The 13897-nt window shown below is 43.1% G+C and overlaps 1 protein-coding gene across 2 annotated transcripts in view; it reads right to left on the bottom strand.

Moving 5' to 3' along the window:
- Positions 1-13897, bottom strand: part of LMO1 (LIM domain only 1) — a 55649-nt gene that overhangs the window by 11794 nt on the left and 29958 nt on the right. For both annotated transcript variants that reach the window (XM_030948864.1, XM_030948865.1), the window contains exon 2: positions 4726-4939. In XM_030948864.1, the coding sequence (XP_030804724.1) occupies positions 4726-4939 (214 nt within the window). The remainder of the gene's footprint in view (positions 1-4725; positions 4940-13897) is intronic.

Raw genomic sequence — 13897 nt, 5'->3', positions numbered from 1 at the left:
CCTGAAGCAATTCACTGACAGAATTAATGTCCTGGGACATTTGGAGTAGAGCAAAAACCCCAGGACTTGGCATCTGAGTCACTGGAAGTAGGAGCTGCCGAGGCTGGAGTTCAGGCCTCTGTGATACAGACAGTGCTGAGGGGTGACAGGGGAGGGCAGTCCTGCCAGGAGGTCCCTGTCCCTCAGGTGGGATGCAGAGGGCTGCTCTGCTCCCTGGAGGCACCAACACCATGTGCAGAGTGATGCCATGCTGGGTTTGCAGCCCTGATCCAAACATGTGGGAAAGTGGGTGAAAAGAACTGCCATGAAAGCCCCTGAGAACAGCATCAGGATTTCCCAGAAAGCCCTTCTCTTTTACTAATTCACCACCATTTTTAAATGCAGGTTTTGAGCTTTCTTTGGAGTCTAATTAAGGCCCCAATCAGTTTACATGATGAAAAACTTTCCCAACACCAGCATATCAAACATGCAGAAGCAACAGTTCTGCTCCTCTCAAAGCGAGCCCGACTCGCCTTTGCTCGTGTGAGGGCACCATGCTGAGTAAAAAGGAAAAATCATGTTCTTCATCAGCACTTCACAGTGAAATTTAAGTTGTCAGCTCCTCACGGGAAATCCTGATGCAACACCCAGCCCGTCCCTGTGAAGCGGAGCTTGGTGAATGTTTAATTATGCCTTGGAACAAACACACAGCGCTGCGTGGGGGCTGCGAGGAGCCATCTGAGCCTGCATGCTAAGCTGCTCTGTCCCAGAAGCAGCTCCTTCAATAGCATTTGCTTATCAAAAATAATTAGAGGTAGGAATGCTGGAACTGCGATTATGAAACAAATGGTAAATCTATTTGCTGAGATGAAATGTATTGAAAGATACATCGAGACACAGCTGGAGACTGAGGTGATACCACAAGGATAACAACTCGAGATCCAATTTCATCTTTCATGATTAAAAAATGAGCAAGAAAGTGTTTTATGAAAAGTGAAGGTTAACAAATGTTCCTTCACAAGCAATGACGACAGTTTATCTTTTGAAACAAATGATCAGGCTGTGGTCTGCTCGCAGCTCCTGGAACACGCTGGAAGGATTTCTGCTGAAAACCCACTGGGGAACAGCACACAGGGCCGGCAGCCCACCCTGCTCCCAGGGCCTGGGACAAAGCCAGCTCCACAGGGACGCTGCCACAGCAGGGAAGGCGCTGGCAGTGCCACTGTCCTGACCCTCTGCCACAAGCCCATCCCCAGCCCCAATCCCTGCCGTGGCTGTGGCTCGTGGACACCTGCCCTCAGGAAGGTCCCAGAGCTGCAAACTGACAACAAAACATTCCAGGAGCCCTCTGACTGAATTCCTCTGACTGTTCTCCAGGTAAAGTGCTCCCTTTATGGTGCAACCACAGTGTGAAGTGTGAAAAGTTATTTTTAGGGATGAATTCTGCTAAAATTTGACTAGGAGACCAAACACTGGGAGCTGTTTAACAAGGAGGAAAAAATGTGGGTAGAGACTCTAAAAACTACTAATGTGAAGGAATTATATAATGATAGGAATGGTTAATTCATCAAGAAGAAAAATTCAAATTACCAGGAAGGAACAGACAGTAGAGAAGATCGTGATGGCAACTTTAACTCCTTCTATTAATAGAATTAATAGTTAAAATGGAGAAAGAAATATTATGTGTAGAAGCCAATACAAGATGTTTTAAAGTAAAAAAAAAATTGCTTTATACTTCTATAAATATGGGACTGCGTGGCAATGCCCTTATTCCTATCCTCAGAGCCTGTTGCACTCCTGGGGTCTGTTCCTTAGCATCAGGGGAACAGACCCCAGGAGTGCAGCAGAATCCCTCAAAAAACCCCAGTATAAACTAAATTTACTTATTTGTAAGAATACAAATCATGATAGCTGTAAAGCTGCCTAAATAGCTGAAGGCTAATTAACAATGCTGTTACAGAACTGATGTTATTCCTTCCTAGCTGAGTCTTTGACAAATTTCCCAGGATATGACAATTCTACTGTTCTTCCCAACAAAAAACCAGTCAAAACTCCAACACTCTAAATTCAGATAAAGGTAAAATTCTTAATGTACAGGCCACATAATTCTTCACAGTTTAACCATGTAGCACAAATAGCAACAGACTTCTCCCCTGTCAGGCCAGGAACTATTCCAACCTTAAAAAGAGACAGAGGCGTTACAAGGCACCTTCTAGGCAGAGAAATTTGTTCCAGAGACTGGAACAAATTTTTAAACACATTTAACTGGTGCTGGGACAGAGGCTGCATGGCCATGGTCAAACACAAGTCCCAGCTGTTGCCTTCCATGGTTCATGCCGTGGATTGCCCTCTCTTCACAAAGCTGGGACATGGGCCACTTCTTGGAGTCTGCAATGCCTGGCTTCTTTTCCCTCTCCAGCACAGGCTTCTGGTGTGCCCCAGAAAATTCCCATCATCTAGGGGCCAGTGGGAAAATCACAGGTTAAGCTTTTCCACCTCAAAGCAGCATTCTCGGGATAAACCAAAGAAAGAAAGAAAGTGCTCTACAACTCCAGTGGTAAAAAGGTCCTTCTAAACCTAACAGCATCAATACTGCTGTCCTTTGGCACTTTAACATGTCTGATTTGATGCCACACATTATTTTTGTTATGAAACTAGACTAAACCAAAATCAATATGGTGCTTATTAAATGGACAAAACATGGGGTAGCTCATAGGTCTCAAAAAGCAAATGTAAATTGGAAACACTGTGCAGCTCAGTATTTCTAGCAGGGTTCTGCAACATATAGAATAAAGCTGAATATCTATCTTCAGGGTCAAATTAAAAAAAAAAACAAACACAAACCCAACACTTTTTCAACACCAGAAATGACAAAGTCAAGTGATAAATAATGAAGTGGAGGATGACAGATGGAGAGACCTAGATCACTTGGCAAGCTGGGTGCAAACAAGATAAAGAAAAGATAATGTATAGAAGATAAAGTACAAACAAATACTTCCGAAAAGAATGTAGTTGTTCTTCCTGGAAAGAAACCTATTCCTGGAAGTAGCTCTCCTGAGAGATTTTAGGGGTCCCTGTGATAGTATCTAGCATGACCTGATTGTGATACTGTGATGAAAGGCTTCCTCAAAAAGGGAAGATCAAGAACTGAAATTTTCTTCACTGGCACATCAGAATAATGTCCACAACACAGAAAGAGGATAGCTGAGCTGAAGAAGAACAATCAAAATGCTAATTTGGGGGTGGAAATCTCTGTGTTAAATTTGAACATACTGGAGCTAATTTTTTAGCTTAGCATAGACAGGGTTAAGGATGCTTCCAGAACAAGTGACTTGTGACATTAGTAAATACTCAGTTTTAAGGAAGGTACAAAAATTATTTCATTATAGTGAAGATAGTTAACTCTTTCCTTTCACACCCTTTCCATTTTTCCAAAGGCTGCTTATCTTGTCTTTTCCACCTCAATGTGTTCACCCTCACCCAAACACCTCCTTCCTCACTTAGATGTGGGGACACAATCCACCTAACCAGAGGTGGAGCTGCAAGTGCTGCCTGTGTGGCAGAATTTCAGCTGAGATATTTCATATGTGCCCAAAGACTTTCAGCTCTAAAACCCTCCTGTGGGCAGGATGCTCTTGTGCACTGCTGGGCGGGAGGGCAAGGTGACAGCTCCCACATGGCAGCTGATAGACTCAGTCCTTCTGTTTGGCTCAGCACTTAATCTCTCATCTTTAGAAGGAGAAACTTGTTTGTTCAAGTTTACTAAGGAAATATTTACTGAAGATTTTCAGAAATACATTTTACATTGAAACACATGAAGCATCTGAGCACTGACACTAATCTGGGCAGCCTCTGAACACTGAAAGGTTAGAAGGCATTTTACCTCCCTATCTTACAACAGTGTGTTGGGCTTGCTTTGCTTCAGATGTTTTACTGGTTGAGCTTGCCTGGGAAATGCTATCAGTGCTTGGAGGAAAAATAAAAGAGAACACATACATTAGCAGGAGATCAAGTACATTCTTCCAAAGGAAAAACAAAGCTAAAGTCTGAGTGTTTTGCAGTGTGACCCTCATAATAATGTTTGCATTAGGCCTGCTGTCTTATTAATATTCATTTATGTTTGCATAAAGTATTTTGCACAAAACCCCCATACACATCAGGCAAAAAATCCCATGTGTTGTTACGTATTGCAGACACACACTGACAGAATGGTTCTAACTCAAAGCTAGTGATGGTCTCTGCTGATTTCCTCAGAAAAAAACATTTTTTGAAGTTGATCTGTAATTTTGGAGCTCTGTTCTGTTTAGTTAGGAAAGAGACAAGAGCCCCTTGGGAGCAACCTTACTCAAGCCTAGAAGTCTGTCCAAAAGCTATGACTAAAAAGGAAAAGGAAAAGGTTTGGTCAGGTCTCAGTCAATATGCAGGAGTATTGCATCAGAGATATGCAAGGAGAATTAAGAGTTTTTCCTAACTTACTCAGCAAGCAGAGTTTGTTCTTGTTGGTCCATAATAATAATTATAAAAACTCATGGCCTCCGCCTTGTGTCTTCACCTAAAAGCAGGATTTCACCTCCCACACTACAAAATATGCTAAGTGCAAATAAAAAGCCCTGACTAGACAGTGGAAGGAACTCCAGTCTCCTCTGGCCATGCACAAGCACAGGTTTTTACATTTTTAGGAAGCCAGAGAGCCGGCAGCACGCCGAGAGGCTTGGGGAAGAGCCCACAGTACGTCCCTCTATTTACCTCAGGTAATCTCTGCGGCAGAGAATGAGATTTGCTTTTGTGTAAAGAGTTGATCCAACCTCTCCAAGACGACAGTCACAGCAGGCACACTTTAGGCAGTCTTCATGCCAATACTTATCCAGAGCCTTCAGCAGGTACCGGTCCTTGATCTTTCGGTTGCAGCCGGCGCAGCCCTTCTGCTTCCCCTTGGGCTGTACGGAGAGCATCGGCACGCCTGCAAGGCAAACACAGCACTTCCTTCAGAGCACAGTCTGGGGGCAAACACTGCTGCTGCTGCTGCTGCTGCGCCATCACAAGGAGCTCACAGGCAAAGGAAGCTCATGTTGCATGGAGCTGACAGTCAAAGGAATCCCAACTTCATCTGCTGTCGTAGGCTAAGAGGGAGTGCGACACTTGCAGCCCTTTTTTTCTAAGGGCAGGATTGACACAACGCACCAGACTCTTTCTAACCAACATCTTGCAGCAGAATAAAATGGCTGAAATTTCAACATTTATTTTTTCACCTCATTACCCAGACCCTTGTGTTGTTAATTACCTGCCACAGGCAATTAAAAAGAGCAGAAGGGCCATCACGGTATGTATCCCCCTGATTCAGCATCTGCGTCAAGTTTGATGGGGAGGGGAGAGGAGTGGGTATAAAAAGATGTGGCATGCCACTGTTTTTCCTCTCTTGTGAATCCTGTGGGTGACAGAGGCCTGACTGAAAGCCAGAGCAGGCCAGGGGCTGCTCCAAAATAAATTTGATTCAAAAGCCCTTGAGAACTGCTGAAAATAACCCCACCAGCACCCCTCTGCCACAAATGAAGCCACATTCCTTAAGCAAAGCAGAGCTTTCCTCCTCCTCTTGTATCACAGGAGAAGGTAGCAAAAAGTAAGGAGTTTAATCCTTCCTGGAAACCCCTGCTGGAGCTGCAAAACAGCCATGAGATAGCTGGGTATGAGGTGGTGACAGCACACTCGGCTCAGGAGGCTTGGGGGGACTTGCTGTGGCCCCTTCCCCTCAGTGCTGTGTCCAGCTTTTTCCTTTTCTCCAAGCAGCCAGTGCCTGCCATGGTGAGCACTGTGATGCTCATCACCCTTCTCAGTTTAAGAGCCAGGCAGGAATGGACTGTATGGAATCAATAGGCAAGGTGGAAAAATAAACAAGGATTGTACTGTGGGTGAGGGACAGGACAAGAAATGATGAAAGAAGAAATTAACTCACTGAGACACCAGAATTCGTTATGATTTTTATTTTTACTGGTGTCAGTCACTAAAAATGACAATGCTGGGCCTGTAACAAGCACACTGTGGGCTTAACCAATGCAGAGATGATGAGAAGGGACACTGTGGCACAGCAGCAGGTGTCACTGGTTATATACTCTTACACAAAGTTAATCCACCCTTTCTGCAGGAAGCGCTGGATGTCCCAGAAAGCAGCAGCTTGATAATAGAATTATTAACAGTCCCTTAAGCAGAGAGAACCCAGCCAGTGCCACTGCAGTAAGTGACATTTGCTGCTCTCCTTAAAAGCCAGGGTGACCTGAGAGTGGCTAATGGTCAGCACATGTAAACCCACCACTCCCACAGTAATAATTGCTTTGTCAGAGCCTGAGCAGAGGGCAATAGCACTTAAGACACCTCCACACAAACAGTGAGGTATTGATCCATCTGTAATCAAAGTGGTCTCAGCAGCACAGAGACAGGCCAACTAACATTCAAAAACCCTTAAAGAACTCTCCTGCCCTCTGCTGCAGCACACTCAAAACCCAAGTCTCTACAAGTAAACTTTTGACACCAGTGACAAATCTGCAGTAATTAAGTGAAAATCTGTATCTGTATTAGTCTGGCCACATATGCAACCTGTAACGCTCCCGAGAGAAATTCTACAAAGCCATAGATAAACATACCCACATTTGGAAAGAGGGACAAGACAGGGAAGCATCAGAAGTGAATTATGCTGCAGATCAGACTGCAGAAATGCCATGTGCCTGGTGAGAGTTTCTTATGAGAATGAGGGAAGTGGCCCTGTGGTTCTAGGCACACCTCTGTTTGTTTGGGTTTTTTTAATCCAAAACACTTTTCAATAGCAAAAATAAGCTTCCATTTTCGAGTAATTTCCATGTTCTTCCCGACTCCACTCCAGGAAAACTGCACATTGTGAGAAGAGTCTGCCTTGTTGTGAGGCAGAGAAGGGTGAGCATGCGAATTTGCATTTGCAAGCTGTGTAAGATCAGTACCAGCGATGAAAGAAAATAGTTCGCACCTATGAAAACCAGGACCTAGATGTGAGAATTATGTTTTTAGATAGGAGCCCCAGACACCAGCAAGTCATTATTCACCCCCAAACAGGCTCTCTAAATGTGTACCTTTAGAGGCAGAGGAGGATTTCTCACAAGAAGGGGGGTCACCATAAAATCCTTTTGCAAGGTTTGTGTAGGTAACACGAGGATCCTGCATCTGGAAAGACACAGATTCCACATAACCAGCACACCTTAAACTCAAGAGAGCTGCTGTATGGATGGGGTTTGACATCAGCTCTGTAGTTCAGAAACACAAGATCCTCAGCCAGATGGGACTTCCCAAGGCCTCACTTTTGAAAGCAGTGCCCTTTCAGAGGTCCAGCTGCCCTCACCCAGAGGGTGCCAATGCAGCAGCATCATCAAGCACAAGGGCAGTTGTGCAGGGATGAAATCTTGGCTGGACCATTAGGAGAGGCTGGTTTGAAAATTTAGGGCAGGTTAGGAGGGTCTCCTGTGGTAAGCAGGCCTGGATGATGGCTGAGGGCTGACTGCAGGGGCAGTTCTTGCTCCAGCTGTGGCCCTGGCAGCCCTCATTCTCCGCAGCCATCTGAGCTCCTCGCTATTGCAACAGCATCACTGTCTTATGAGAGCCTTCTGCAAGTAAGGGGAATGTAACACTTTGATATGCTTCTAATAACTAGCAAAGGAACAGATAGAGATATATTTTTAAGCAGTACCTTAAGCAAGGAAAAAAGCTATGTATCTGGTCAGCGTTCAGCAGGGGGCTTTCTAATGAAAAAAGGTACCATTTCAGAGATCATATGATGTTCAAAGCTGCTATTCCCACTCAGATAATAACGAGCAAGGTCAGCCTCTGCTGGTCAGGTTCAGTGTTTTGAAATTACATTTTGGGCTGTGAGGTTTCCCTCCGACATCCCAACCAACCGGTCTGCACTGAGCGCACAAGCTACTACAGAAAGTTGCAGCTGCAATTAGCTGGCGAGTTGACACAGCAGGCAAGGCGTGAAACAAAATTTCAAAAACTGCCAAACTTGATCAGCAAGGGTTCCTTGAACACTTGCCATGTCATTTCCAAGCAATGAGAGAGAAGCATCTCAGAAGCTTAACCCTTTTCACAGTTAGAGGCTTGCACAGAGAGGACACAGTCAACACCAAACCCTGCTTTCCTCCTCCTGCCTCCCCCTTCCAGCAGACCTGAAGCAGCCTGGGCTCTGCAGGCAGAAACCACCTGGAGAACTGCTCTTTCTTTTTAGTAACTTACCCACTGCAAGACTGGGATGTTGCTTCATTTCTCTATGTCCATTTCCTCCCAGTACTTGCCTAGAAATGCCAAGATATCCAGTTCAATTTGATAAGGGACATGTGGTGTCTAACTGGGGCTGTCAAGAAACAAAGGGGTCACCTTTGACAAATTCCACGCGTGCTCTGTGGACGAGGATAAGAAAATGAGAAGGAGTGTTGTAGAACTAGAAAAATTAACAGCTGGACGCTCACACATTTAAATACGCGATCACAAGAGAACACTGATTATTGCCAGATTCTGAAAGTACCATCAAGTAGCTCTCTTCTCTCCTGTTGCTAGACATCCAGTGCTCTCTTTTCTTAGAAACAGTAGATGAATCCTTTCTATTTCTGGCTACCTACACTCCCTTCTTTGCCCTTTACAGCTTAATAGACTTGCTGCTGGTAAATACAAAACTAAACCCGCTCTGAGTGCTCTGAGCTCCAATACACATTAAAAAATTATAGACACCACCTCTGGACTTACTGAAATTTATGTCTGTGTCTAAAGAGGCTGTTATTGTAGTGAGTAATCCAAACTTTACCACTATTCACAGCCGGACAAACAAGCTTTAATCAGCCCGTATCTGCTCAGTCGGAGTCTTTCTGTAAAATGATTCAGCTGGCTTTATAACACAAGTGTCCACTAAGTACACCTCTAAATTTTTCTAAGCCATTTTACTAATATTTCTATTCACATGGCAATCAGCTGCGGTTCCTCTAAGGGCACTGTTCATAAAGCCTCCTTTCCAAGAGAGCCTGGGAACTTTTCATAAATGGCAGACCTTTTAAATAACAGTTATCTGCACTGGTCCTACGGCGCACGGCTCCACAGTGCTCTGGTCTGCAGCAGAGCTAGAGGTCCCCTCTGAAAGCAGGGAAGTTCACCACCTAATTTCTCTAATGCAACTCTAAAGGTTAATTGGTCTGAAAGAGTAATGGGGGACTGCTAGCTAATGATATATGCCTCAAGGCTTTGCAGCTTGCCTGTATTTTATACAGTCGAGTCCAGAGCATAAAACACAGGTGATATCACCAGGACTTTTCAGACCCCCTCCACTCCGAGTTGCCCCCCTCAGCTACACCCACATGTGTGGGGAGAAGGCAGCAGGAGCTGGAGGCAGCTCTGTTCCACCTGCATTTCATGGCTTATTAGAGGGGGCTCAGAGAAGTGTGTGGCTGCACTCCTCATTACCTCTGCGGAGAACTAAAAACAACCCTAATGAGGAGAGCCGGAGCGTACAGTACGGGCTGGGAGGAGGGACCTCCTCCCACTCTCCCCAAGGAACCCGGCCAAAATCTTCAATTTGCCATTTATGACAGCTAATTAGTTATTCTATTCAAAATCTTTGCTTTAAATAAAAGAACTAATTATACACAAAGGTCAGTCCCCCACCTCCTGTGAAGCACACATAATTGGCTTATTTCCCCAACATTGTGTGTATGTTTTACACAATGCTTTCAGGCAGATGGCTTTAACTCTTTCCCTCGACAAGTTTTTTGGTGTTGGCTTTTTTGTTGTTGCTGGGGCTTTTGTTTGTTTGTTTGTGTTTGTTTGGGTATTTTCCTTGTTGCTGTTATTTTGTTTTTCTTTTTTTAAAACCCCAACACCTTTCCTCAGAGTACCTACTTTAAGAGTAAAAGCTTGTTCAACAACAAAGCAAATAACTATGCACACACACTCACACAATACTTCTACTCTGCAAAAGGCTTGTGACAATCACTCCCTGTTGTACAGCACCTTGAACAACACAGCACTGGAATTGTTTTTATTCTCCAGCACAAATTCTCCCTTGAGCAGTGCCTTCAGACACTGCTACCACATTTCTGTACCTTCTTCTGCCAAACTCCACAGTTATTGCAGGTTTACATGACCCTTATTCTTTTTTTTTATTATTATTTGTAATATTTTTAAGGTTTTAAAAAAATTATATAAGTGGTTATTATAAGGATGCAGCATTCCAGTGCTAAAAGTAATTCTGGTTTAAAGACCAGGGGTTTGGCAGTCAGGCAACTGAGCCTAAGTTTCAGAGTTCCACTTGAGGGAAAAAAATGTTTATTTCTAGCATCAACACCCTTTAAATGAACTGACCTCCTTTTGCCTGCTAACAAAACCCCCAGCATTTGGCTGCAAAAGATGAAAAAGTAACTGAAGAGTAGGAGTAATCTTATTAACTCCTGTCTCATCACAATAAATAGGCTGCAGTCTTATGTCTTTTATCAGAGGATCTGATATCATTTAAAAGCATTAGAGCCCTGCATCACTCATTTAAGTAAATGCAGACAGTCATTGCCAAAAAGATGCAGTGAATTTCATTCCCCTAAAAAGAAACTCACTTTGTGTTCCCAGTATTGTATTACTCACCTTCTATGAATACTGCACCCTGTGAATCAAGTCAGACCTTGCCCTCCCACTGAATGGAGAGTGCGTTGTCTCGGGCATCCTCACCAAGAATTTCATCAGAAAAATTACAGCCAGCAAGGTGAAACTCATCGTGTCATCTGTATATCCAATTAAAACCTTACATTTGGAACACCACGTACTTGCAACTAAATGCTTATGAGTAAGACTTAGACCATTCATCAAAATTATTCAATGAGAAACCACAATCTTTTTCCGTTGCCAGTTTCAAGCAGCAATATGCAGCTGGTGATTTTTACAGAGGCTTTAGCAATTCATTTGGGGTATTCTTTCTTCTGAATCATTACTGAACAAATTTCCCAAGCATGGCAAAAAAGTAGTTGGAGAGGGCAGTTAATGTGAGAAACAACATTTTGATCACCACTTCTATTTTGACTATACTAAATCCTCTGCCCAATAACACAGCAGCTTTTTTTTTGTCCATACATTTCATGACAAGTTGTAGAGAAATATTTTTTAGTCTAGTGTCTCCTGGCAGTTTCAGCTGCCTGAAAGTGACCCAAAGCTTCATGAATGGCTTTAACCCCCCTTCAATCTCACATGTAGGGACCCTGTTTTCAAGCCATTTGCTCAGATAGACCAACATATCCAAAGTAATTATTTGGCATCATTTGGATCTGTACCAACATAGGTCCTGATTCAGGACAAAAGGTTTAGGGTTAGAATCCAGACTTTCATTTTCCCCACAAGTTTTGCATCTTCCAGTACCTGTTTTTAGCCTCTCTCAATTACAGAGCTTCTCCTACCAGAGGCCAACCTGTAGCTATAAAGAAACACATGGCAGGAGGACTAAACACAAACCATAATTATTGTTGCTGCAAGACAGTTTCTATAAATCATTTCAGGAAGCAATGTTTTCCCTGTGCTCATAAAATGTGTTTGTTTGAGCTTTAATTTTTTGTAATTGGCATATGTCCAAAGTTTATTCTTAGCACATCCACTGTTTCAGTAAAATCCATTTTTACTGTTTGAAGCCCTGGAAGCAGTACAAAGACATGCAGATTTCTCCTACTTTCAACCTAATCTGAGAACATTCTGATGAAGTTTTTTCCATTAGTCACAATTTAGCATACTGCAGTCTGGCAAAGGTCCTGATTTCAGGTGGCCAGCTCCCTCCTTCAGTGTCTGTAGTAGAAAAAAGTCTGGCAATGGAGTGACTACCCTCAAACCACCCTTCCAGCAGTATAAGAATGAGAAAAAAACTATTATTAGGGATGACTGGCCTGAAATTCATCCCGTATTCCTCAATATTCCATCAATTTGCAGGTGACCACAGAAAAGACACCAACCTCAAGCACTGTCTATTTAGTGGGTTTGCGTGTCAGAGCCAAGTAGTGGAAGAAGAGTCTCTGAGCCAAATGGTCACAAAGGTTAAGAACTCATCCCTCACTTCTCAGCTCCTGTAAGAATAACCTGTGTACCAAAATTAAATACAAGGCAGGGTTTTTTTCCCTTCCCTTTTTCAACAGGCAAGAAAATCAAATGGAAAAACCTTCTATCAAGTTAAATATCCCAAAGAGTGTTCAAGAAGTAAAAACTCCTCAGTTATTTCATGCTGATGTGTGATGCTACCCAGTGCTCCCCTCCCAGCTGAAATGGCCTGTTTAACATACCGAGGTTTTGAGACACGAGCAAAGCCGTGCAGTGCAGCAGTGCTCAGGTTTAGCAGTGAAACATTAACATCACCCTGACAGATCTGGCATGCTATATATGTGAATATTTTAAGGAGAATAGAACTATATCATTGCTCAATCACCATCATCTTTTCTTCTGCCTCTTTGCAGACATACACAATGTCAACCTAAGCTTTCGGCAACCTTAATAGAATTTCAGTGCCCACTGCCAAATGGCCATTTGATGTTCTGCTCTGTGTACACTGATGAAGCAATCTGTCACAGCCCTTAATGCAGGCAATGATGACTATCCAATCTAAAGCTTTCACAGGCTTATAGAAATTTCTCAAGACTTTTGGAGCCTACAATAATTTGCTCAATACCACAAAAGGATTTGGAATCCTGGTGCGCTCTGTATTTAATGAAATATGAATATACTCCTTTAAATGTTTCTAGAAGAAATCCTACTCAGGCCAAAAGCCCATTTTGTACCATCAATCACCAGAAAGTCGTGTTGGCAACTCTGAAATAGAAAATACTGTGGTGATTGCAAGTTACTGTAGTATGAATATAACAGCCCCTCCTGCCCTGTCCAAACTTACTGCCAAGGCAAGCACTGATGTTCATGCCCTGCACAAGATTACTGCAATAAATATACTAGGACTAAAATTTACTTGCATGTAAGAGGCAAGGAGAGATTTGCCTATGGGGAATGGAGAAGGAATCTATCTACTTAATGCAAACTGTGTAAGAGATACAATTGCTGCTGACTGACCTTCCAGGAGTTGTGAAATACACTTCCCCAGTGATTTAGAAAGATGCAGTTATTCGCCAAACCTGTCCTCTTCTTCCTTTCCTAGCAAAACCAGAGCAACCCATCTGCTATTAAAAGTGGAAAGGAGAAGGGCAAGCTATTTCCTTGTCTTCTTGTTGAAAGGAAAAAACACAACAGCCAGTCCTTTGCAGGACCATTTGCATGCTGAGCTGTCAGACCATGCACTTTCCATTAAAGAGATAGCATCCCTTTTCATAAGTCCATTTGGGATCCATTTTAGTGTTATCTAAAAATCAAATCTACATGGTAATCCTTTTAATGTACTCTTGACTTTTAAAAACAGCTTTATGTTCCTTCAGGAAATGTTTTAAGCCATTACTCAGTAATTATTACTCACCCATGAAAACACTGATCTTTTACAATATATAATCGGTTTGCTGACTTCAAAAATAAAGCAGACTGGAATTTTGTCTCATGAAAGTAGCAAAGGAAAACCAAGGTTAAGAGAGCATCCCATCTCTTCCCCCCCCCCAGTTATATCTAAGTGGTGTGTTTTTCCCGTTGGATGAGACAGGCTGAGGTGGTCACAGTTTCAAGTGCCTGTGTGGAGACTCTCAGTCTCAATCTGTGAGCACTGGTGAGCATTGGGGAGCACTGTTCAGGTTAACCAACAAATAAATACTGATTTAGGAAGTGGAATTTGTATTTTAGATACAAATAATACCCCAACCTTCTGCAAGCCCTGAAGTTTTGAGTGATGCTACACAAACTTCCAAAAGACTGTGGAATTTGTGGATTTGCTTTGATAAGCTTCAGGGGCACAAGAACAAGTCTCAGA

This window comes from Camarhynchus parvulus, chromosome 5 (assembly GCF_901933205.1).
Source record: "Camarhynchus parvulus chromosome 5, STF_HiC, whole genome shotgun sequence".
Taxonomy (NCBI): domain Eukaryota; kingdom Metazoa; phylum Chordata; class Aves; order Passeriformes; family Thraupidae; genus Camarhynchus; species Camarhynchus parvulus.
Note: the sequence above shows the minus strand (reverse complement) of the source record. Positions and strands in the feature narration are given on the sequence as shown.